This window comes from Nomascus leucogenys, chromosome 10, assembly GCF_006542625.1.
Source record: "Nomascus leucogenys isolate Asia chromosome 10, Asia_NLE_v1, whole genome shotgun sequence".
Taxonomy (NCBI): Eukaryota; Metazoa; Chordata; class Mammalia; order Primates; family Hylobatidae; genus Nomascus; species Nomascus leucogenys.
The window spans coordinates 52,849,821-52,875,561 of NC_044390.1; the positions used below are offsets into that span (position 1 = coordinate 52,849,821).

The 25,741-nt window shown below is 55.7% G+C and overlaps 1 protein-coding gene across 1 annotated transcript; it reads left to right on the forward strand.

Annotated features, from left to right (window-relative positions):
- The first annotated feature begins 1,610 nt into the window (after window positions 1-1,610).
- On the forward strand, window positions 1,611-17,956 carry LSM4 (LSM4 homolog, U6 small nuclear RNA and mRNA degradation associated). The gene is made up of 5 exons (XM_030820431.1): window positions 1,611-1,791; window positions 8,733-8,774; window positions 12,117-12,215; window positions 14,979-15,162; window positions 17,325-17,956. The coding sequence occupies exons 1-5, from the start codon at window positions 1,789-1,791 to the stop codon at window positions 17,414-17,416; spliced, it is 420 nt and encodes a 139-aa protein (XP_030676291.1). The 5' UTR covers window positions 1,611-1,788; the 3' UTR covers window positions 17,417-17,956.
- The last annotated feature ends 7,785 nt before the right edge of the window (window positions 17,957-25,741 follow it).

The following is a 25,741-nucleotide window of genomic DNA, read 5'->3' on the forward strand; positions in this document are numbered from 1 at the left end:
ATTGTAAAAACGGTTCTCTACCTTGGTTTTTTATCACTTAATATATCCAGACACCATTTAATGTCAGTATATGAAGATTGTCTTCATTCCTTTTTATAGCTATATTACTCCATTATTTGGTCGCATTGGGTTTCTTTCAGTCGTTTGATATTATGAATAATGTCAATAAATAGCATCAGTCATTAAAAAATGAGGCTGGGCGTGGTGACTCACGCCTGTAATCCCAGCACTTTGGGAGGCCAAGGTGGAAGGATCACCTGAGGTCAGGAGTTCGAGGCCAGCTCCTGGCCAACATGGGGAAACCCCGTCTCTACTGAAAATACAAAAACTAGCTAGGCATTGTGGCATGTGCCTGTAATCCTAGCCACTCGGGTGGCTGAGGCAGAAGAATCCCTTGAACCCAGGAGGGAGGGGTTGCAGTGAGCTGAGATCGCACCACTGCACTGCAGCCTGGGTGATAGAATGAGACTCCAGCTCAAAAAAAAAAAAAAAAAAGAAGAATAGGGTCTTCGCAGATGTCATTAAGGATCTTGAGATGACATTATCCTGAAATTTATGGTGGACTTAATAAGAGAAAGGAGTGTCCTTATAAGAAAAAGGAGCGGCCAGGCTCGGTGGCTCACGCCTGTAATCCCAGCACTTTGGGAGGCAGAGGAGGGAGGATTGCTTGACCCCAGGAGTTCGAGACCAGCCTGGACAACATAGGGAGACCCTGTCTCTACTACAAAAAAAAAAAAAAAAAAAAAAAAAAGGAGAGATACATTTGAGACTCAGAGACACACAGAGAAGGCCAAGTGACGACAAAGGCAGAACGCGGAAGGCTGCATCTACAAGCCAAGAACTCCAAGGATTCCCAGCAGCCAGCCACCAACCCAGGAGAGAGACATAGGACACACAGATTGTCCTCAGAGCCTCCAGAGGGAGCCAACCCTGCTGACAACCTGATTTCATTATTCTGGTCTCCTGAATTGTGAGAAAATCACGTTCTGTTGTTTTAAACCTCGCAGTGTGTGGGCATTTGTTACAGCAGGCCCCAGGAAACTAATAGCATTCGCCTATTTACTTTGTTTACTGTCTGTCTCCCTGAGGGCCACGAATTTTGTGTTTGGTTCATTTCTGTGAGCAGAAGCAGGCACAGAGTAGGTAATAAGTACTTAATATGTGCCAGACGCTGTTTTAAGTGCTTTTACATGGTTTCATTCATTTCATCCTTATAGTGAGCAACGTTTCGGAGCAGGCACTACTATTTACAGGGAGCAAACTGAGACCCCGAGGGTCGTGGTCAGGATTCCAACCTACTAAATGATGTTCCCTGGATAATCACAGAATCAGAAAACTAGGAGTCCGAAGGGCAACATCAGGCACGTTCCAATCACCACGAAGCTTCGAGTTCTCTCTCTCTACTGCAAACGAAAGGCATTAACCGGCTTTGCCCACAGCGTGGAGCCCAGGAGACAGACGAAGGTTTCACCTGCGCACGCGTTTACCCACAATGCACCCCGCGCCGGCGCGCGTTGCTCCGCCCCCTTTTGCATTACAAGCCGCGGCACTTTACGGCTCTCTTCCTTGTTCCTCCGGCGGGAACACGGCCCGCCCCGCCCCTTTCGCCCAGCGGGCCCCGCCCTACTCCGCGTGGATTGGTTGACTGCCCTTCGAGCCCGGTGCTGACTGGCTTGCGCCTCTGCCACTTTCTTTCAGCTTAGTGGCGCGCGGCGCGGCGACGACCGCGGGGAGCGTGTGCAGCGGCGGCGGCGGAAGTGGCCGGCGAGCCCGGTCCCCGCCGGCACCATGGTGAGGGCAGGGCAACGGCGGGGTCTCACCGGGAGGCGGGAACAGCGGTCGTTGGGAGCCCTGCGGGCGGGCGCTGTGGGCTGGGTTGGCGCGTGGCGAACGTAAGGTCCGAGCCTCGAGTCCCGCCCCCCGGCACGAGGCTGGGAAACTGAGGCCAGAGACTGCAGGTGGCTCTACCACGTTCGTGTCTGGGATTTAGGGTTGCACGGACTTGTAGCCACAGTACAGTGGCCTCGCCTTAGTTAGTTTTCCCAGTTTGCAGGTGGAGAAACTGAAGTAAAAAAAAGGTGGGGATCCGCCAAATGCAGCAGAGAGTTTTTGGGCAGGGAAGGGGTCCCTTACTCTTCGGGCCCAGTCTGACCTCCCTGATTGAAAACTAGAGTGCTGGGAAGTAGGGGGCCAGTCTGAGTTGTGAAACTTAGTTTTAGGAATTTCAGAGCTTGCAGGATGCTAGCAGCACAGCCTCCTAGGCCCTTTGTTTTCTGGCTGAAAACAGGCCTGGTGCTGGAGTGTGGTGTTTCTCCTTGGGTCAGATAACATGTCATTCCAGCGGAAGGGGGCGTTTTGAGCCAGGGGTGGACAAAGTACATCCTCCCAGTACAAAGAAGGAAAAATTGCGGCCCAGGTCTCTGCAGGGCCACATTGTTTATGATTCTGGAAGTTCTGGATCTGGGCTAGAAAGTTCCCGTGTCCGCCAGTGTGCAGATCGGAAAAGGAATTCAGAGCTGGGAGTTTCCTGGCCCATCAGCATCTGGCCGTTCTTTTTTCAATGAGAGAAACCAAGGCCCTTGTTGGGGATGTGACTTCCAGACTCTGTGAGACAGTAGGAGATTCAGTAACCAGGAGGGTCCCCCAGGGGTGGCTGCATCAGAACTGTGGATTAGTGAGAACTCTCCCTAAATCCGGCTGGTCAGTGTGTAACCACCCAAAGGGTTCACCTTGCCTGCTTCCTAGACAGAGCCGATTTATCAAGACAGGGGAATTGCAATGGAGAAAGAGTATTTCACACAGAGCCAGCTATGCAGGAGACCGGAGTTTTATTATTGCTCAAATCAGTCTCCCCTGAGCATTAGGGGATCCGAGTTTTTAAAGATAATTTGGCGGGTAGGGGCTCAGGAAGTGGGGAGTGCTGATTGGTTGGAGCTTCCCGAGGTTGGAGATGGAGTCATTGGCGCGGGGCAGGGGTTGAAATGAGGTTTTCTTGCTGTCTTCTGTTCCTGGGTGGGATCGCAGGACTGGTTGAGCCAGATTACTAGTCTGGGTAGTGTCAGTCAAGTGCAGGGTCTGCAAAATATCTCAAGCACTGATCTTAGATTTTATAATAGTGATGTTATCCCAAGGAGCAATTTGGGGAGGTTCACACTCTTGCAGCCAGAGGCCGTATGACCCCTAAATGGTAATTTCTAATCTTGTAGCTTATTTGTTAGTCCTTTAAAGGCAGAGTGGTCCCCAGGCAAGAAGAGGGTCTTTTCGGGAAAGGGCTATTACCAATTTTGTTTTAGAGTCAAACTATAAACTAAATCCCTTCCCAAGGTTAGTTCGGCCTATGCCCAGGAATAAGCAAGGACGGCGTAAAGGTTAGAAGCACGATGGAGTCGGTTAGGTCTGATCTCTTTTCACTGTCATAATTTCCTCAGTTACAGTTTTTGCAAAGGCGATTTCAAGTGCAAGGATTCAGAGAGCCTGTCCCTCTCTGCCATGTACTTAGAGGGCAGAGTTGGCATGTAAGACTGGGCAAAGCTGGAAGGATCCATCCCTGTGTTAAGTTTTGTGGAAGCAGGATCTTCATTTTTCTTCCGACTAGATTCCCAGTGTGTAGAATGGTGCATGGGCAAAGTATGAACTCATTCATTCAGCCCCTTCCCACCTTCTGAACATCCAGTGTCCTGGCTGTCCAGCTGTTTCCTGGAGGAGTGGCCGAGAATGGACAAGGCATCACAGGATACACACTTCCAGTTCCCTGTCATCAGGGCAGGGCCAGAAGGAGTGGCCTAGGTTAGCAGCGGGGATAGGCAGTTCTGGACAGCTTCCTGAATTAGGAGGCACTGGGTTTAGATCCTTGTGGATCTAGACCTGAGAACCAGATTCTAGATGCCCCAAAAAAGCCCAGAGAAAGGAATTCTCTTTTCTGAATTTTCTTGTGGCCTTCCCTAAACCAGGGTGGGGCCTCTCCCATCACACTTGGCACTTTTTTCTTTTTCTATTTCATTTTATTTATCTTTTTGAGACAGAGTCTTGTTCTGTCGCCCAGGCTGAAGTGCAGTGGCGCAATCTCAGCTCACTGCAACTTCCACCTCTCGGAGTGATTCTCCTACCTCAGCCTCCCAAGTAGCTGGGATTACAGGCACGCACCACCACACCTGGATAATTTTTGTATTTTCAGTAGAGATCGGGTTTTACCATGTTGGCCAGGCTAGTCTTGAACCCCTGACCTCAGGTGATCCACCCACCGCGGCCTCTCAAAGTGCTGGGATTACAGGCGTGAGCCACTGCACTCTGCACTTTTTTTGTTTTTCGGAGCTGAGCTCTCACTCTGTCATCTAGGCTGGAGTGCAGTGGCACAATCACTGCAGCCTCAACCTCACCGGCCCAAGTGATCCTCGCACTTCACCTCAGCCTCCTAGGAAGCTGGGACCACAGACATGCGTCACTAAACCTGGCTAATTTTTACATTTTTTGTAGAGACAGAATCTTGCTGTGTTGCCCAAGCTGGTCTCATACTCCGGGGCTCAAGCGATCCTCCCACCTCAGCCTCCCAAAGTGCTGTGATTACAGGCGTAAGCCACTGTGCCCAGCCTCACCTGGCCCTTTGATACATCTTCTTTTAAGATTTTGAGGATCCACTCCTTCCTCTGACCTCTTTCTCCAACAGAGTTTGGAGATGAGGATGTAGGAGAAATCAGGATATATGGTCACAGCCCCAGGCCATTGCAGCCTTGGAGGGCCTGGGAGTCAGGCAGCTCCCTGTCCCGCAGCCACTCCTTCCCTTACCTGTGGGGTGGGACGAGTGTTCTGCCTTCCCTGCATGCTTCCCTGGGTGGTGTGTGCATTTTTCTTGTGTATTTATTCAGCAAATATTTACCGAGTCCCTCTCATGTGCCTGGCCTTGTGTTTGGCCCTGGACAAAGTCCACACCCACTTTGAGTGTTCCAGTCTAGCGAGGGACACAGGTAATAAACAAGGTAATTAAAGGCTGGCTGCATCCTATGATGGAAACAAACACCCATGAGGCAGAGGGTGGCCATTAAGAGGGCCTGGCCAAAGGAGGTGACGTTTTAGCAGCCACGGGAAGGTCTGGGGAAGGTCACCCCAGGCAGAGGCAATAGCAGAAGCAAAGGTCAGGTGGCAGGAATGGGTGTGGCGGCCAGTGTGGCAGAGCCTCTCTGCCCTGGCTCTATAGCCGGCCTCGGGAGCGTTGTGAGCGGGTCTGCACCAACCCTATTTGGGGTTGTTTTTTTTTTCTTTTTTGAGACAAAGTGTCACCGTCACCCAGGCTGGAGTGCAGTGGCACGATCTCAGCTCACTGCAGCCTCTGCCTCCTGGGTTCAAGTGATTCTTCTGCCTCAGCCTCCCAAGTAGCTGGGACTACAGATGTGCACCACCATGCTTGGCTAATTTTTGTATTTTTAGTAGAAATGGGGTTTCACCATATTGGCCAGGCTGGTCTCGAACCCCGACCTCATGATCCGCCCACCTTGGCCTCCCAGAGTGCTGGGATTACAGGCATGAGCCACGGTGCCTAGCCAGTCTTTCTTTTGTTTTTGTTTTTTTTTTTTTTTTTTTTTGAGACATTCTCGCTCTGTTGCCCAGGCTGGAGTGCAGTGGCACAATCTTGGCTCACTGCAACCTCTGCCTCCTGGTTTCAAGCAATTCTCCTGCCTCAGCCTCCTGAGTAGTTGGGATTACAGCCACCCACCACCACGCCCAGCTAATTTTTGTATTTTAGTAGAGATGGGGTTTGCCATGTTGGCCAGGCTGGTCTGGAACTCCTGACCTCAGGTGATCTGCCCGCCTCAGCCTCCCAAAGTGCCGAGATTACAGGCGAGAGCCGCCGTGGCCATCCCACCAGCTCTCTTTGTTTCTCAGATGTTCTTTCTGCTGCTTTTTGGATGGGACTGCAGGTGACAGGCAGGGAGGCCGTGGGTCCTCCCAGGCTGTGCTATTGGTCGCTGAGACCAGGTGGTGGCCCGAGAGGGTCCGTCACCAGCATGGAAGGTTTGTCTACAGGCCACCTGCTGACAGTAGGGCATCTGCCTCTGGGCAGCTTTGCCAGGGCCTTGCTGGATGTCCCTGGGCAGGTCACTTCTGCTGTGGGCACTGGCGCCTCCTCTGCAGAATGAGAGGTGGGCCTTTAAGGGCTAGCCTGACCTCTGCCCCTTCCCTGGTGATCCAGGAGGAGGTCCGAGGTCCCGTTCCTGTTACGGACTGGAGAAAGAAAACAGGCTTGCTGAGAAAAACTCATGGCTTCTTCACAGTAAAGGGCGACCTGAGCATGGGACCCATGTGCTAGTCTGTGGCTCCTGTGTTTTCTTTGTGGCTGGTGGCACCCAGTCAGACGCACACCCAGCCGCCCGCAGCCCTCCTCCCCTGCCTCTCCGAGCAGCTGCCCCGGGGCCACATGTCCCCTTCTTCCCCCTTATCTGGCTCTTCCAGGAAGCCGGTGCAGGAAGTGGGCTTGGGCCTGGCTTCCTGCTGGCACCAACCTCCCCTGGGCAGCTCTTCTCAGGAAGGGGCTGTGGGATGTAGGAGTCCCTCCCCAACCCCTTCCTTTCATCAGGGAGCCACCCCGCCAGGGTTGAAGGCCATTTCCGGCCTCCACAGGGAGAGGCCTTCAAGTTCACACCCCCTGGAAAAGCAGCCACCCTGTGGATCAGGGTGGTGGCCAGGGCAGGACTCCCAGCAAAGGCATCTGGGGTCAGGGCCACCTGGAGTTCCAGTCACCAGGACAGGGCTAGGAGAAGCCTCTGTCCCGTGAGGCTCTGTCTCGTCGTCAGGGCCCCTTGGTGCTGAGGCCTCCCTCATGGCATAACTAGAACGGGCATGTTATAGGACCCCGCACCCAGGCACAGCTCTGCGTCACCCCGAGGCAGCTCCCAGTGTACGGGTTGAGTTTTCTGTTTCCAAAATGAAAGTGTTGATTTTCCCCCCAATAATAGAAATACTACATATTTGACATAATAAAGAAATTCAGTAATGATGGAAAAAACATCTTGAAACCAGGCGTGGTGGTGCATACCTATAATTCCAGCTACTTGGGAGCTTGAGATGGGAGGATTCCCTGAGGCCAAGAGTTCAAAACCAGCTTGGGCAATATAGTAAAACCCTGTCACCACCAAAAAAAAAAAAAAAAATCTTGAAAGTTCACCTTACCTGGTGACTTCCTGTCTTTGAAAACCCAGTTCAGGGCCGGGCGCGGTGGCTCACGCCTGTAATCCCAGCACTTTGGGAGGCCAAGGCAGGCGGATCATGAGGTCAGGAGATCGAGACCATCCTGGCTAACACGGTGAAGCCCTGTCTCTACTAAAAATACAAAAAAAAAATTAGCCGGGCGTGGTGGCGGGCGCCTGTAGTCCCAGCTATAGGCTGAGGCAGGAGAATGGCATCAACCCGGGAGGCGGAGCTTGCAGTGAACCAAGATCACGCCACTGCACTCCAGCCAGGGCAACAGAGCAAGACTCCGTCTCAAAAAAAGAAAACCCAGTTCAGGCGGGGTGATGGCTCATGCTGTTACTCCAGCCCTTTGGGAGGACCAGGCAAGCAGATCATTTGAGGTCAGGAGTTCAAGACCAGCCTGGCCAACATGGAGAAACCCCATCTCTACTAAAAATACAAAAATTAGCCGGGCATGGTGGTGCACCCCTGTAATCTCAGCTACTTGGGAGGCTGAGGTGGGAGGATCACTTGAACCCAGGAGCTGGAAGTTGCAGTGAGCCAAGATCACACCACTGCACTCCAGCCTGGGTGATAGGCTTGCTTCCCAGGCTCAAGCAATCCTGCCTCAGCACCCAAGTAGCTGGGACTGCAGATGCGTGTCACCATGCCCAGCAAAGTTTTGTGTTTTTAGAGCAAGACTTCATCTAAAAAAATAAAAATAAAACCAGCTCAGATGTGGCCTTCTCTCTGATGGGACCCCTGCAATGGGGCCTGGTGGTGTCAGTCTTGGGCCATTTGGGGCTGCCCTGCAAGGCATGGGCTTGTGCATGCTTCAGGCAGGACCAGGCCAGCTCTGTCTCCTCCTAGCTCTATAGTACTGGGCAAGTTCCTCGGTTTCCAAGCTGTAGTGTCCTCAACTCCATACACAGAGTAACCTCATCAACATGGATGCATCTCAGAGATACCAGTTTGAGCTTAAAATACGAGCATTAGGGCAGGCGCGGTGGCTGATGCCTGTAATCCCAGCACTTTGGGGAGCCAAGGTGGGTGGATCACCTGAGGTCTGGAGTTTGAGACTAGCCTGGCCAACATGGTGAAACCCCACCTTTACTAAAAATACAAAAATTAGCTGGGTGTGGTGACGCACGCCTGTTGTCCCCAGCTGCTTGGGAGATTGAGGCAAGCTGCTTGGGAGGCTTGAACACGGGAGGTGGAGGTGACAGTGAGCCGTGATTGTGCTACTGCACTCCAGCCTGGTTGATAGAGCGAGACTCCGTCTCAAAAAAAAAAAAAAATTTGACCAGAGTGTTTAGCACCAAGAGCAGGTGGTGGCCACCTACAGGAGTAGGGAGGGTGTGTGAGGCTTTTCTTCCTAATCTAAGAGGCAGGTGTGTGTTCCGGGGCTGGGCAGAGTAAGGAAATGGCATTTCCGATGGGGGGTGATTGACACGCACTCCTGTGCCCCCTCAACCACACCGCACCATCTATGAGTTGTGGGTGGAACTCAAGACCAGAGCTCCCAGGCGCTGGTCAAACAGACAAATCATGTGGCTTTATTTGCCTTTCAGCTTCCCTTGTCACTGCTGAAGACGGCTCAGAATCACCCCATGGTGAGTACTCAGTGGTCTGGGACAGCCTGTTTGAGAGGGGGCCAGCCTCAGCACAGGGGCGGTGGCTGAGCAGACAGCTTCCTGGCCTGCCTGTCCACCAGCATGGCAGCTCGCTCCCTTCTCCCTCCCCAGGAGCGTCCACACTCCTGTCATTTCTGCTGCTTGTAAGAGTAATACATACATACTTATTAAAAATGTAATGGGCCAGTTGCAGTGGCTCACGCCTGTAATCCCAGCACTTTGGGAGGCCGAGACAGGAGGATCGCTTGAGCTCAGGAGTTCAAGATCAGCCTGGGCAAGAAGAAAAAATTTAGCCAGATGAGGTGGTGTGTGCCTATAGTCACAGCTACTCAGGAGACTGAGGCAAGAGGATTGACTGATCCCAGGAGTTTGAGGCTGCAGTGAGCTATGATCATACCACTGCGCTCCAATCTGAGCGACAGAGTGAGACCTTGTCTCTAAAAAAAGAAAAAGAAAATTAATGAGGTGGAAGGATCACTTGGGCCCAGGAGTTCAAATCCAACCTGGGCAATATAGCAAGAACCTGTCACTTAAAAAAATAAAAAGAACTTCAGGTTGGGCGTGGTGGCTCAGGCCTATAATCCCAGCACTTTGGGAGGCTGAGGCTAGAGGATGGCTTGAGTCCAGGAGTTTGGAGACCAGCCTGGGCAACATGGAGAAACCACATCTCTCCATAAAATATAAAAATTAGCTGGGTGTAGTGGCGTGCGCCTGTAGTTCCAGTTTCTTGGGAGCCTAAGGCAGGAGGATCACCTGAGCGTGGGGCGTTTGAGGTTGCAGGTCGCTGGGTAAGAGTGAGACCCTGTCTCCAAAAAATGATAATATTGGCCGGGCGTGGTGGCTCATGCCTGTAATCCCAGCACTTTGGGAGGCCGAGGTGGGCAGATCACGAGATCAGGAGATCGAGACCATCCTGGCTAACATGGTGAAACCCCATCTCTATTAAAAATACAAAAAAAATTAGCCAGGCGTGGTGGCGGGTGCCTGTAGTCCCAGCTACTCGGGAGGCTGAGGCAGGAGAATGGCGTGAACCCAGGAGGCAGAGCTTGCAGTGAGCTGAGATGGCGCCACTGCACTCCAGCCTGGGCGACAGAGCGAGACTCCGTCTCAAAAAATATATATATATAATATTACATACTAACACTTCAGTTAAAGTGCACAATTTAATGGCATTTGGTGCAGTCACAGCGTTGTGTAATCACCACCTCTACCTAGGCCAGAACATTTCCATCTCTTCAAAAGGAAACCCCGTCTCCATCAGCAGTCACTTCCCAGCCCCAGCCCCTGATGAGCACGAGGCAGCTGCTGTCTCTTTGGGGTTGCCTATTCTGGATATTTCCCATGCATGTGAACAGAGACCATGAGGCCTTTCGAGCCTGGTGGCTGTCACTCAGCACCGTGTTTTTGAGGTTCATCCACCCTGTGGCCTGTGTCAGTGCCTCATTCCTTATAGCCAGACGATACCGCATGGAGCAGATACTTACCACTTTTTTTTTTTTTTTTTTTTTTTGAGGCGGAGTCTTACTCTGTCGCCCAGGCTGGAGTGATCTGGGCTCACTGCAAGCTCCGCCTCCCGGGTTCACGCCGTTTTCCTGCCTCAGCCTCCTGAGTAGCTGGGACTACAGGTGCCAGCCACCATGCCTGGCTAATTTTTTTTGTATTTTTTTTAGTAGAGACAGGGTTTCACAGTGTTAGCCAGGATGGTCTCGATCTCATGACCTCGTGATCCGCCCACCTCAGCCTCCCAAAGTGCTGGGATTACAGGCATGAGCCACCGCGCCCGGCCTACATTTTGTTTATGTGTTCGTCTGCTGATAGGCATCTGGGCTCTTTCCCCTTTTTGGCTATTGCGAATAGTGTCACTGTGAATGTTCACGCACACATTTTTGTATGGTTGCCAGTGTTCATTTCTCTTGGGCAGATGCCTAAGTTGAGTCATTTAAAAATCGCGGCCTTGGTGGGAGGCCAAGGTGGGTGGATCACCTGAGGTCAGGAGTTTGAGACCAGCCTGGCCAACATGGTGAAACCCCCGTCTCTACTAAAAAATTAGCTGGGCGTGGTGGCAGGCGCCTGTAATCCCAGCTACTTGGGAGGTTGCGGCAGGAGAATCGCTTGAACCTGGGAGGCAGAAGTTGCAGTGAGTGGAGATCACACCATTGCACTCCAGTCTGAGCAACAAGAGAGAGACTTCATCTCAAAAGAAAAACTCAGCCTTGGACTGAGTGCGGTGGCTAATGCCTATAATCCCAGCACTCTGGGAGGTCAAGACAGGAGGATCACTTGAGCCCAGGAGTTTGGGACCAGTCTGGGCAACAGTGAGACCCCACTTCTACAAAAGGAAAGGAAATTAACCACGTGTGGTAGTGTGCGCTTATAGTCTCAGCTACTAGGGAAACTGAGGTGGGAGGATGGCTTGAGCCCAGGAGGTTGAGGCTGCAGTGAGCCATGATCGTGACACTCACTCCAGCCTGGGCAACAGAGCAAGACCCTGTCTCATAAGAGACACCAAAAAGTCTCAGCCTTTTCCTAACAGGAGCATATCTTTAAAATGATGTGCTACTTATCTTTGTTCTCAAAACATACCAAAATAGATGAGTAATTATTGCAGTAAAAAACAGCATTTGTGGAACACCAAAGCCCAAGTATCTGGTGTTGTGTGGGTGCCTGCCAGGACCAGCCCAGCTGTGCCCACCTGGCCCCCAGCCACCCTGGATCAGTGGCCACCATCACCATTGTCTCACTTACTCCTTTAAACATTTCTGTGTTTCTTAGTTTTTTCTTTTTTTAAGACCAAGTGGCACTGTGTTGCTCAGGCTGGAGTGCAGTGGTGCGTTCTCAGCTCACTGCAACCTCCGCCTATCTCAACTCACTGCAACCTCCGCCTCCTGGGTTCAAACAGTTCTCCTGCCTCAGGCTCCCGAGTAGCTGGGACTACAGGCGTGCACCACCATGCCCAGCTAATTTTTGTATTTTTAGTAGAGATAGGGTTTCACCATGTTGGTCAGGATGGTCTCAATCGTTTGACCTCGTGATCTGCCTGCCTCGGCCTCCCAAAGTGCTGGGATTACAGGCATGAGCCACCACACCCGGCCCAGTATCATTTTTTAATTGCACAAAGGTTGGTGTCATGATAGACTGTCTAACTGCCAGCGAAGTGTATAGCGGAGGCAGGGCCTGTAAGGAAGGCCATTTAGGGGTCTGGGAGCTGTGGGCTGAGGCCTGGAGGTGGTGGTCCGTCTCAGGGCAGAGCAACACCTCCTGGGGGACCCATGGTGCAGGGCTCCAGGGCTACAGCCAACCTCTGGCCTATCTCTCTTCTAGTTGGTGGAGCTGAAAAATGGGGAGACGTACAATGGACACCTGGTGAGCTGCGACAACTGGATGAACATTAACCTGCGAGAAGTCATCTGCACGTCCAGGGTGGGTGCTGCGCCCACCAACGGGGGTGGGATGCAGGGGGTGCACACTCAGCGTCCTCCCTCCCTCCTTGGGCCTCATGGGAGGAGTCAGTGGGGGAGGCCACCTAGGACTGCTCGTCCTGCCAGGGGTCAGTCGGGAGGGACAGGGCAGGGTGGGCTAGGCCACCAAGTCCCCCAGTGTGCCCTGGACTTGGACCCTGTGGGAGACTTTCCTGCTGTGTGTCTGTTGGTGCCACCCCTGACCTGGAAGGACCTAGGCCTGGGGACTCCCTGTGGCTCAGGTTGGGGCAGCCCCCTCCAGCGGAGGCCCGAGCCTCCCGGACTCTGCTGCCTTTAGTCCAGCCTGGATGTTGCCAGGACTCTGCGGGCCATGGTAGTGTGGCTCTGGGATGTCCGGGATGCCCAGGTCACAGTGGGCAGGAGCAGCGCCAGGGCCCGGTGGGCCAGGAGCCACCAGCCAGAGCCCAAGACCGGGAAGTGCCTGGCTGGGAGCGCTGCTGGGCCGGCCGGGACTGGAAGATGGTTCCCCTGGCGTCACGGGCCTTCCTTGCCCCTGGAATGACCCACAGAGCACTGAGGAGGAGGTCAGGGATGGTGCTGAAGGCAGCGGCTCCCTTGGACTCCTCCCACCAACCTTCCCTGACCCCATCTGTCTTGTCTCCCTGTGGGTGACAGCCTCCCATGGTATAGGGAGGAAGCTGCTGGGGAGCTTGGAGTGCCTGCCTGGGGTCACCTTGACAGGACAACAGGGCTTGAGGGGGGAGGTGCTTCTTCCTGAAGTGGCCATATCTTACCCTGACCGTCACCCACACCCGGGACTGGGCCTCTCATCAGCACAGTGGGGACAGATGGTGAGGCTGCTGTGCAGCAGCGCTAGAAGCTCTAGAAGCTGCTTGCTAGGTTTCGTGCCATGGCCTGTCGGAGGGCGTCTGGGTGGGTCCAGTCTGGCTGTGTCGGATGGTACCTTGGTGCAGAACCGCGTGCCTCCCATCTGCGGCCAGCGGGGCTCTGTCCGCTTCCAGCATTGGAATCACCAGGTGTGTTGCGTGTGTGAGCATGTGCGGTCTTGTGGACACCTCCAGGTCCTAGACATGAAAAGCCTGTTAATTCAGAGGCTGCGTGGTCTCCAGGGGTTGGTCTGGCCTCTGCCTCCAGCTTCGAGTGGACGAGTGGCTTTCCCTGAGCAGCCTGCCTCTGTGGCCGGACGGCGATGCTGCTGTCACATGTGGCTGGGAGGAGAGGTGATGGGAACTCACATTGTCCCCATCTAAGTGGGGCCCTCCCTCCCTCAGAGGCAGGCCACAGGATACAGAGACCCCGGGCTGAGAGACCTCTGGAGCGTTGTGGGCAGGAGGCAGGGGCCTCCCTGCAGTGAGCTCAGGCCCTGCCCAGGTTCCTGCACGAGGAAGCCTCTGGGCCCTGCCTTGGAGAGCTGGGCGCCAAGCCGCCTGCCCAGGCCCTGAGCCCCCACAGAACCATAGTGTGTCCGCCCCACGAGCTCTCGAGGGGTTCCCGGGAGAGTGAGCACCCAAAGGGGCTGTTCCTCCCCGCCCAGCGCTAGGCCAGGCCACACCCACCCAAGTGTGGAGGAGAGTGTCTGACAGGAGGACCTGGGGATTCGAGTAGGTAAGGCCTTTTGGGGGCCAGAGTTAGCCAGATGAGAAGTGGGAAAACCACGTGCAAAGTTCTGGGGGCAAGCCCATGGTGTGTGTTCTGGAAACAGTAAGTTCCATCTGGAGGGAGTGTCGTCGGGCTGGGAGAGGATCGCCAGGGCGGGGCAGGATCTCCAGCCCTAGAAAGCCCTGCTGAGGTTCTTAGACCTTACCCCAAGGACAGCGGGGGCCCTGGGTGTTTTCCAAGCTGGAAGATACTGTGATCTGACTTTAAGGGGCGTTGGGGGCAAAGGCCATCCAGGCATCGTGCATGGATCTGTCCAGGAACCTGGGCGGTGGGGTGGGGCTGGGAAACTGATACGGTAGGAATGGCCCTGGTCCCTGTTAGTCCCTCGATCTGCTAGTCCCTCGATCTGTCCCAGTGGGGGCCTCAGGGAGACATTGCAGCATGAGTCTGTGACTTTGCAAGGCCCCCATTTCTCCAGTCTCGGTTAGCTCTCCTAAAACTGGCATCGCTGGGAGCCACCCTTGAGCCACCCTGGCAGGACCCAAATCCCCCCATTCCCCTCCCCTCTTCACCCACCACACTAGGCCTGTAGCTTGCTCACATGTCCCTGCACCCAGCTCAGGCCCTGTCAGGAGATACTTGGATGAATGAATGAGTCAGGGCACATAGAGAGGCTTCCAGAAGTGAGGTGGGGCTGGGGCAGGAGGAGGAGTAGCTGGGCTTCGGCTGTGTCTGGTGCACAGGGAGGCCCCCACCCGCTCTGGGCTTTGGGCTGCAGGTGAAAAACCCCAACCAGAGAGAGCCCCATCCCAGGCTGGAGGGAGCCCCAGCCAGCCACTCCTGAGCCAGGCCCACCGGCAGAGGATAGGAGCCAATCTTCCTTGTGGGTGCACGATGGGGGCTGCGCCTACCACACCCACCCTTGCTCCTGGGTGAAGGATTGCCTGGGGTCAGGAGAGATCCTGCCTGCAGGGTGGCCCCTTGCCACGTATGTCCCAGGACTGAGACTGTGCAGCTTGCAGGGGTGGTACGGGGTGCAGGCTGGGCGGGATCTGCAGGGCCTTGCGCAGATCTGAGACCCCGCTCCCAGGGCTGAGCCAGACGGCCCAGTGATAAGTTAATAACCTGCTCCCCTTCTCCGCAGGACGGGGACAAGTTCTGGCGGATGCCTGAGTGCTACATCCGCGGCAGCACCATCAAGTACCTGCGCATCCCCGACGAGATCATCGACATGGTCAAGGAGGAGGTGGTGGCCAAGGGCCGCGGCCGCGGAGGCCTGCAGCAGCAGAAGCAGCAGAAAGGCCGCGGCATGGGTGGCGCCGGCCGAGGTGGGTCTCCCCTCTCTAGTGGACGTACCTGGGGCGGGAAGACAGCCACACGCGGCATCCCTTCTTCTTGGGGTTGGCCTTCTTGGCTGGTGCCCTCGCAGCGCTGCCTCGGAGCCTCCCGACCCTCCTGGGCCCCCCTCCTGGTCCTTGGCCATGAGCCGAGGCCCAGGCAGAGGAGCCCCGAGACCTGGGACTCAGCCCTCCTCTCACTGCGCCTCCTGGCGGTCCTCAGGGCACATCAAGTCACCTCCCCAAGCCTCAGTTTCCCCTCTTAGAGGGTCTGGTGGTACCCATCTGTCCAGGCCGCTGGCACCTCCACTTGGGACCTGGCGTGGGGCCCTTTCCCTGCTGTGGCTCTATCCAGAGCCAAGGTCTCCTGCCCCCACCGGAGATGATGAATTGGCATAAAATTCCATTTGTTAGGCCTGGGGGCCATCTGTAGTCCCTGCCCCTCCTCACCTCTGTCCCTAGCTCTGTGTTCTCGGCGGGGGGGGAGGACCTGGGCTTTGCTTCTTCCATCCTTGGGCACTGCCTGTGTGCTGGGCTCAGGTGCCAGCCTGGGGGCTTGCAGCATGGCATGGCTGCCCCCGGAAGGCCCCAGGTGCCAATTCTGAGTGCAGGCTCACGAGGTGGTCAGGAGTGAGCCCGAGGGAGGGGCAGGGAGCTTTGGGGATCTCAGGGTGGGTGGGGCCTCTGGGGTCTCAGGCCTGGCTCCTTCCCAGTACTTGGGGTCAAGGTTGTTGAGAGAGTGGGTCGGGTCCTACCTAGGGAAGTGGGGAATTTCTCTGGCCGCTCTGCAGGAAGCCACGGGGCCACGGGGTGCAGATAGCAGCCTCGCAGTAACCCCCACCAGGCCGTGCACCCTGGCACAGCTGGTCCTGCCTGGTGAGAGGGGAAGTTGGTGGCCCAGGCCAGTGTTGGCCTCTGGCCTCTGTCCCCACAGGGACTGGTGGCCCCTGGCTGATGAGAGCCCTGACCTCTTAGATCCTCTGAATCTGGACCCCTGACCCCACCTTCATGGGGTTGAGGTCTGCAGAGTACACGGTGATTCCAGTTCCTGTTGGGGTCAGTCCTCCTGTCCCCAGACCTCCCTGGCCCACGGCTGAGCCTCCGAGCGGGCTCTGTGGCGGGCCTGAGCTATGCTGCCTGCAGCGCTGGCCTCTGGCCCCTGGCACCCAGCACATGGGCCTCAGGGCCAGCTCCTCTTGCTGGCCTTGGCTCTCCTGCTGTTTGAAGCTCCAGCTTTGATTTCCTCAAGCGTTCATCCAGCTAGAAAGTTCTCTGAAACGGCTCCCTAGACGGGGCTCACAGAGCTGGGGTCCCCGAGGGAGACGGAGAGGGAGGGATCAATGTTGGGTCCCGGCCTGCCCAGCCTGCTGTGTCCAGGCCTGGCCTGTGGCAGGGGTGGCGTGAAGGGGCGCCGGGCACACAGAGGGTGTGGGGACAGGCGTGCCCTGCGTGCAGCCTGCTTAGGATTACTGTAGGCGCTGCTGTAGCGTCCACTCAGTCCCTGGGGCCCTCATCTCCCGGGACCCCCCTGGGTGGGGGTGCTGGAGCCCCCTGTCACCTACCCAGTGGCCACATGCTCCCACCTCAGGGGCTTCATGGAAAATGTCATTTGTCCTCATGGTTTACCTCTGTGGCCTCAGGCCTGCTGGGGAGTCCCCTCCCCTTCCCCATCCCTGGGGCTGGATACACAGAAATCCCTCTTTCTGTTTTCCTCCTGGCAGGCAGATGAGGGGCTGTGGGTGGTCCTGGAGCATGGGAGACCCCACCTCAGGCAGCCCCCAGCCTGGTCTACTGCCCTGGTCTCTGCTCCATGCCTCTCCTACCTCCTCCTCCTCCAGGAAGCCCTTCTGGCTTTGCCCTTTAGGAAGCCTGCCCCAACCCCCGATGTGACTTAGTGTCCTCTGTCACCTAGTCCCCCCTTGCATCCTTGGGGGCTGGGTCTAGTCCCATAATGAGGATGCCCTGGAGTTCCTGCCTTCCTCAGATGCTCTGCCCCACAGAGGAGATCCAAAGCACCCTCAGTCCCCACCTCACACATGAGGAAGCTGAGGCTGGGGACTTAGGTGACCTGGCCTAGAGTTTCAGGGCGCTGGGATCCTGTCGAAGGTCCCACCCACCTGGCTCTGCTGCAGCCCCCTCTCTCTGTCCTCTAGGTGTGTTTGGTGGCCGGGGCCGAGGTGGGATCCCGGGCACAGGCAGAGGCCAGCCAGAGAAGAAGCCTGGCAGACAGGCAGGCAAACAGTGAGCGCCCACCCAGACCGGCCGCTGCGCCCCCTCCTGCCAGGGCGGCGATTCCGCTCCACAGTCTCAGACGGATCTGCTCAGAAAGGAAGAGGCGGGCACCAGGGGGAACCCCCTTTGTGTTTTGCGACCCTCCCTTTTAGGTGAAGCCCCTTTTTCTTGCTAAAACCCGCAATTCTCTGGTTGGAAATGTTACTTGGTGTTTTTGGTTTTGTGAAACGGCCGTCCCAAAGCTGGCGGGATTCCTGGAAGAGTCTGTGTTGAAGGCATCTCTGGTTCTCAGGGCAGCATTTTCCAGGCGGGTTTGTTTTGCATTTCTCGGAGGCTCTCCAAGCAGCGACCAGACAGGAGTTTTTATTTTAAGCTGTTCACGCCGGACTGACAGCTTGCAGAGAGTTTCCTTGGGCGCAGCCCCAAAATTGCCTTCAAAACAAACCCGGGATGGTTGAAAGCCTTCGAACCCATGCAGGGATGCCTCGGGCCCTGGCCCTTCGCTTCCTCTCGTGTTATGGAAATAAAAACAAATAAAACTACACACTGCACATCCACTGTTCCTTTTGAGCCTCTGGGCGCACCTAGCGGGTCTCCTGCCCTCTGTCCATTGCTGGGCTCTCAGGAAATCCTCGTTCCCGTAAGGGAAGCTTCCTTTTGAGAGTTCTCACCAGGCGTCAGCGGCACAGTGGGGCACTGATGTCCTTTTACAAAAGGCAAGACCAGCATCTGGACAGTGAGGGCTCTTGAGAGTCCCCGGCGCCCCCCACACCAGGTTGTCCTATAATCTCCTCCCCTCTGTGGAGATGTTAATGCTGAGGGGTGTGTGGGGAGGGAAGTCCCAGGCAGGGGCCACGCATGGTCCCCATCACCCCCTCCCGGGTGGCCTGGGCTCCATCATCTATCCTCATCTGTCCACACTGGCATTCACACAGAGAAGACAGGACAGGAATCCCCTCGGAAGATTGTCATGGAAGATTCTCACGAGGCTCCTGCCCCCTTCCTGAGCCAGGCCGGGCTTGTCACACCTTGGGCGCGCACCTGAGACACTGAGTCAGTGCTTTCGGGAAAGGCTCCGGGTAGCATCTGCGGACCGTGAAGGAACCACAGGGAAGCCCTGAGCCAGGCCGCGGCCCATTCCCCCGCGTAGCCTTCTCTTCAGGGTCCCCGTTTGGAGACCTATTTTGAGAGGTGATTGGAATAAAAGGTCCCGTCCGTGGGGGAACTCTTTTTCTTGAGTCTTCAGAGTTACTTGCCATCGTATAGATTTTGCATTTACAATGTTCTAGCCTGGGATGCTCTCCTTGTGTGTGGGGTGGGGAACAATGGATATCTGCTGTCACCTGAATCCTCTCCGCCACAGCGGCACTTGATTGATGGTTAGAGATGGGGCATGTGGGGTCCAGGCTGTGGCCTGCCCTGAACCTTACAAACCTGCCCCCTCAACACAGGCAGGGGCAGCAGTTGGGGGCCCAGGCCTGGAAGCCTTGGGATGCACTGGCCCATGGCAACCACCTGCCTGTTGGACAAGAGCATTTTTTTTTTTTTTTTTTGAGACGGAGTCTTGCTCTGTTGTCCAGGCTGGAGTGCAGTGGCACGATCTTGGCTCACTGCAACCTCTGCCTCCTGGGTTCAAGCGATTCTCTTGCCTTGGCCTCCCGAGTAGCTGGGATTACAGGTGTGCACCAACACAAACGGCCAATTTTTGTATTTTTAGTACAGACACAGTTCCACCATGTTGGCCAGGCTGGTCTTGAACTCCTGATATCAAGTGATCCTCCCGCCCTGGCCTCCCAAAGTGCTGGGATTACAGGTATGAGCCACCGTGCCTGGTCGACAGGAGCATCTCTTGGCACATCCCATGCCCCTACAGGGTGGGCCGTGCAGGGGGCTGGGCTCACAGGGCAAGGTGGGTGGGGCAATCTTCAGAGAAGGAGGGAAGGAAGGGTGGGGAGCAGGGAGGCCCCATTTGCAGCTCCTACCCCTCGTCCTAGACTCACTGGCCCTTAGAGGCCTCTGGGGCTCTCCGAGGGGCCTGGGCTTCTTCCTCCCAGGGGTCGTGTGTGTCACGAGGCGTGGATGAAATCCAGGAGCTCTGGGGTCAGATGTCCTGGGAAGTAGGGATGGGAAAGCCCTCGAAGGCCCCTTCCCCTTCCTGCTGATCTCCGTTTGTTTTTTTCTCCCTGACCAGACTCTGAACTCAGAATGTGTTCCAACACCCCCTAGGTGCCGTCTCACCATTCAGGGTACCAGGTGCTGGGGCTAATCCCCGGGCTCTTCTGCCTACGTAATTGTGGCTTCTTGCTGGCGCAGAGCCGGCTCTGACCTTTCCAGCCCGGCAGCTGCGGGCTCCAGGCCCAGTCCCTCCTGGCCCGTGACTTGAGCCGCAGAGTCCCCTCGCCTGCCTCTGCCAACTTGGCCTCCTGGGCTAGAATGGCCCCTGCTTAGGGGCAGCCGACTTCCAGAAGCTTCCGGCCCCCCTCCCTCGAGCTGGGTGTCGGATCAGCTCTGTGTTTCATTCTTCCTGGTTGGTTTCACAAAGCCTCATCCTCAGCCCCCTCAACAAGAAAAGAAACCAAAAGCACCAGTCTAGTTCCTAAATCCAAGGCTTCCTGGTCTTTCTGTCCCTCCAATGGTCTGTTGGGCCCAGGGTCCGTGCCCTCCTCACCCAACTGGGGCTGCCTTTATCGCAGATGGTCCCCACCCGCCCCCAGACCTTCTCTCCTGGAGTTTGCTTTCTGTTAGGGAGGCCCACGCCTGGTGCTGTGCTGTGACTCAGCCCGGGGCTGAGCTCTGCAGGGCCAGCCCACAGTCCCCCGCCAGAGTGCGACAGGCCTGGGTCGGCCGCTGACGCCACCTCATCCTGGAGCCAAACACCCGCTTCGGGGACAAAAGTGCAGAGGCTGGCCTTGGGCAGTGGCCCCCCGAGAGGCAGCTGTGGGAAGCCATCCCTCTCTCCTCCTCCCCCTCCTCCTCCCCCTTCTCCTCCCCCATCCCCCTCCTCTCACTCCCCATCCTCCCCATTCCCCTCCACTCATCCCCTCTCCCATCCCCCATCCCCCTCCTCCCTCTCCTCCTCCTCTCCCTCCTCCTCTGGGCTTCACCTGCTGTTCCCAGAGCTACTCTGACAGCCACCCCCAGATGGCCTGTGTCCCTGTCACCTCCCTCCCCACCTTATTCTGTTGGAGCCCAGGGCCTGGCAAAAGCCTGGCACTAGGGCCACTTGTCTTGTCCCAGGTGCTGGTGACACAGCCCTGGCAGTCCTTCCCTTCCACAGGAGCCGGCCACAAGCATATGCATGTCAAATGCATAAATGCTGTAAAAAGAAGAAACCAGGCCAGGCGCAGTGGCTCATGCCTGTAATCCCAGCACTTTGGGAGGCTGAAGTGGGCAGATCACCTGAGATCAGGAGTTCAAAACCTGGCCATCATGGTGAAACCCCATCTCTACTAAAAATACAAAAATTAGCCGGACATTGCAGTGAGCCGAGATCGTGCCACTGCACTCCAGCCCGGGCGACAGAAAAAAACAGAAACAGGGCGGGCTCGTGAGGAGGTGAATGAAGAGGTGGTCAGGGAAGGTGAGAGAAGGATGTTGAAGATTCAGGAAGGGCTTGAGAGACCAGGGAGCCAGCCACCTTGGGAAAGAACATTCGGGACCAGCAGGGGTCAGGAGGACAGTCCTGTGCAAAGGCCCTGTGCCCAGGGGACACAGGAGCAAAGAGAGGGGCAGGAAATGGGGAGGATGTGGGCCCTGAGCGACACGAGAAGCAGCCACAGAGGGTTCTGAAACAGAAGCAGGGGTGGAAGCTGGGAGGGCAGGAAGGGGGCAGTGCTGGGGGTTCAGGGCAGGGAGGAGGAGGCTGCCAGGGCCTAGGCTGACCAGCTGGCCTTGCCCAGGAAGGACCCCGAGGTGGCACTTCCTTTCCACAGAGCAAGAGGAGGCCGGCGGGGTGCCGCAGCTCACGCCTGTAATTCCAACACTTTGGGAGGTTGAGGCAGGCGGATCACCTGAGGCCAGGAGTATGAGACCAGCCTGGCCAACAAGGTGAAACCTTATCTCTACTAAGAATACAAAAATTAGCCAGGTCTGGTGGCGTGTGCCTGTAATCCCAGCTACTCAGGAGGCATTGCTTAAACCCAGGAGGCAGAGGTTGCAGTGAGCCAAGATCGCGCCACTGCACTCCAGCCTGGGCGACAGAACGAGAGTCTGTCTCAAAAAAAAATGATAATAATAATAAATTTTTTAAAAAAATTTAAGAGGAGGTCCAGTCAAACCAAATCTCTAGTGGACAAGAAGCTGCTGGCCACACAGAGCCTGGAACAGGTGGAGGAACTGCAAGCGCGGAGCCTCTGAACTTCTGTGGGGAAGGGGCAGAGGTGGGGTCAGGGCTCAGGTCAGAAGCCCCTACAGGAGCTGGGGTGAGCACTTGCAGGGATCTGTTCCTGATGCTTGGCATCAGCCACTTCTTTTTTTTTTTTTTTTTTTTGAGACAAAGTCTCACTCTCGCCCAGGCCGGAGGGCAGTGGTGCGATCTCCACTTACTGCAACCTCTTTCTCTCAGGTTCAAGTGATTCTCCTGCCTCAGCCTCCTGAATAGCTGGGATTACAGGCGTCCGCCACCACGCCCAGCTAATTTTTGCATTTTTTAGTAGAGACGGGATTTCGCCATGTTGGCTAGGCTGGTCTCGAACTCCTGACCTCAGGCGATCCACCCGCTTGGGCCTCCCAAAGTGCTGGGATTACAGGCGTAAGCCACCTCACCCAGCCAAGCATCAGCCACTTCTCAAGGAGACTTCGAGTGAGGGCGAGGATTCCCCGAGTTCCCACTCAGCCTTGCCGCTGAGCCCCGTGGGTGTCCAAAGCCACTTGCAACCCAGCACCTTCGAGGGTCCTCACAGATGGCAAATTGAAGGCTCAGGACAGGCACACGATCCAAGCAACAGCCGATCATTGTTTTTTATTTTTTTTACAGATAGGGGTCTCACCATGTTGTCCAGGCTGGTCTCAAACTCCTAGGTTCAAACGATCCTCCCACCTTAGCCTCCCAAAGTGCTGGGATTACAGGCCTGAGCCACTATGCTCAGCCAACCATTGTTTATCTATCATGAATGTGTGCCAGGCAGCTCCGGAACTCACCCATAGCGTGGCGTCGCCATTCACTGCTCAGCCACAGAGAGGGTGAGGAACCTGCCCCAGGTCACACAGCAATGGTGACCTCCTCTTTCCACTGCCTCCTTAAACTTGAAGGATCCATTGACCTTCTCCCAGCTCAGGCACAGTCAGGACCCCAAAATTGGTTGGGAATAGGGTGTGGGGGGTAAGCAAGATCGGCTGCTGCTTTAAAACTCACTCCCCTGATTGTAACATCAGCTGAGGGACAGGATTTGAGGCACATAAGTTAGGTGCCTGGAGGGCTTAATCCTACCGTGCCTCAGTTTCCTCCCTGGTCGGGGGGATAACAGCAGCTCTACCTCATGGGGGTTGTTGGGCAGATTGCATGAAGGGAGGATGCCAGTAATCATTTTAGGACTGGTCTTTTTTTTTTTTTTTTTTGAGACGGAGTCTCGCTCTGTCGCCCAGGCTGGAGTGCAGTGGCGCAATCTCGGCTCACTGCAAGCTCCACCTCCTGGGTTCACGCCATTCTCCTGCCTCAGCCTCTCCGAGTAGCTGGGACTACAGGCGCCTGCCACCACGCCCGGCTAATTTTTTTTTGTATTTTTAGTAGAGACAGGGTTTCACTGTGGTCTCGATCTCCTGACCTCGTGATCCGCTGCCTCGGCCTCCCAAAGTGCTGGGATTACAAGCGTGAGCCACCGTGCCCGGCCAAGACTGGTCTTGTATACAGCAAGTGCTCAATACGTGCTTGAAATAATCTAAGAGTGGCATCTCGCCTAGCACCTGTAGGGTGTCTGAAGCCTCATGGGGGACCCTCCATCTTTACAGCTATGGGGTTGGTGTGAGCAGCTCATTGTCCTGGGGGACCCAGGCAGTGGCCTCTCTGGATTGGCCCGTGCCATGGGTAATAGAAAGGCCGCTGTCCTCTGTGCCCTGGAGGCTGGCTTAGGAAGCCTGGCCCCAGGCCAGTGACCATTCACCTTGCAGGCCTGCAACCCTGCCCTTCGAGCCGCCTCCCAGCCTGGGCCTGGCCTCTGTGGCCACTGGGCAGTGACTCACCCCTGCCCCGCCTCCACTGGAACCAGGCACCGAAATAGTCACCCAGCTCGCTCTCGGGAGTGGCCGTGGAAATATTTCAGGGCTGCATTCAGCACCTAAAAATACTCCTTACGTCCTCAAGCGTCTTCCCCTCCCTCATCTCCCCTCCTCTGTACCACCAGGGCCAGACCCTCCATGCCCCACCCCTCCAGCATCAAGTAACTCAGACATCCTGGCCCCAGAGCCTTCTGAAAGGTCAGCCTCTTCTGAAACCCCCTGAAATCTCAGTTACCAGGTTGGGGAGGCCGGGGCTCAGTGACATTGGGGAGACCTTCACTGCCCAGCAGTTTTCCTTAAACATTAAAAAAATGGCTGGGGGTGGTGGCTCACGCCTGTAATCCCAGCGCTTTGGGAGGCCGAGGCGGGCGGATCACGAGGTCAGGAGATCGAGACCACGGTGAAACCCCATCTCTACTAAAAAATACAAAAAATTAGCCGGGCGTGGTGGCGGGCGCCTGTAGTCCCAGCTACTCGGAGAGGCTGAGGCAGGAGAATGGCGTGAACCCCGGAGGCGAAGCTTGCAGTGAGCCGAGATTGCGCCACTGCACTCCAGCCTGGGCGACAGAGCGAGACTCCGTCTCAAAAAAAAAAAAAAAAAAAAAAAGAAGCAGGCCCTTTTGACAGAGCCCCCAGCTGGACTGAATTCCACCTTCTCACCCTCCCACTGGCTTCAAGACCCCACTTAGCTTATAGGGTCCTCTCCCTCCCAGGGTGGGAGAGGGGTGTGCACTGTGCCCTCCAAGATACCCTCACACCCTGCTGTCATCTGAGGCTCTCAGCCTCCCTGGTCATACTCAACGCCCTCTGTGGCCCCAAGGTGCGGTCAACTTTGTCCTAACCACCAAGCTTGACCTTGCTGGTGGCCTAAGGAAGGTGGGGGAAAGAGAGCACACAGAACTGTACCTCGGTTCCACCTGCCGGGGTGGAATCCAGCGTTTCTCGATCACCTGAGGCTTCCAATTAGAGAGAATGGCAGGTGTCAAGGCACTGGGGAAGGCGCGTGCTGGGTGTGTTGAAAAGGCAGTCAGCTGGCTGGTGAGCAAAGTGAGGGCGAGAGAGGCAGGCACAGTGGCTCATGCCTGTAATCCCAGCACTTTGAGAGGCCGAGGCAGGTAGATCACCTGAGGTCAGGAGTTCGAGACCACCCTGGCCACAACATGGCGAAACCCCGTCTCTACTAAAAATACAAAAATTAGCCGGCGTGGCCTTGCATGCCTGTAGTCCAAGCTACTTGGGAGGCTGAGGCAGTAGAATCGCTTGAACCCAGGAAGCAGAGGTTGCAGTCAGCCGAGATCATGCCACTGCACACTAGGCTGAGTGACAGGGTGAAACTCCATCTCAAAATAAAACAAAAAGCAAGGGCGAGGGTACCAGGCAAGGGCTGGCACACTGTAGATGTGAAGGCCTCCCTGGCCCTCTGTTCTCCCTTAGAGATGATGAGTCAACCTAGATACACCTTCAGAGAGCCAACCTCCCTGAACCACTTAAGAAGCAGTTTTGTTTTGTTTGTAATAATTAAATTCCCTACTTTATTCAGATTTCCTTCGTTTTTACCTAATGTACTTAATAAAAAAATTGAGATGGTTGGGTGCGGTGGCTCAAGCCTATAATCCCAGCACTTTGGGAGGCCAAGGCCGGCGGATCACCTGCAGTCAGGAGTTCGAGACCAGCCTGACCAACATGGAGAAACCCCGTCTCTATTAAAAATACAAAATTAGCCGGGCATGGTGGCACATACCTGTAATCTCAGCTATGCAGGAGTCTGAGGAAGAAGAATTGCTTGAACCCGGGAGGCAGAGGTTGCAGTGAGCGGAGATCGCACCATTGCATTCCAGGCTGGGCAAAAAGAGTGAAACTCTGTCCCCCCCAAAAAAAAAAAAAAATTGAGGTGCCTGGCATGGTGGTGGCTCACGCCTGTAATCCCAGAACTTTGGGAGGCCGAGGCAGGAGGATCGCTTGAATCCAGGAGTTCGAGAGCAGCCTGGGCAACATAGTGAAACCTCATCTCTACAAAAAATAAACAAAATTGGCCTGGCATGGTGGCATGGCCCCTGTAAGTCCCAGCTGCTCCAGAGGCTGAGGTGGGAGGATTGGTTGAGCCCTGGAGACCAGGCTGCAGTGA

Bases quoted from the DNA above. Each gene is read 5' to 3' on its own strand.
- LSM4 (XM_030820431.1), top strand. The intron at 8,775-12,116 runs GTGAGTACTCAG...TCTCTCTTCTAG, and splicing joins CGGCTCAGAATCACCCCATG to TTGGTGGAGCTGAAAAATGG. The intron at 12,216-14,978 runs GTGGGTGCTGCG...CCTTCTCCGCAG, and splicing joins AAGTCATCTGCACGTCCAGG to GACGGGGACAAGTTCTGGCG.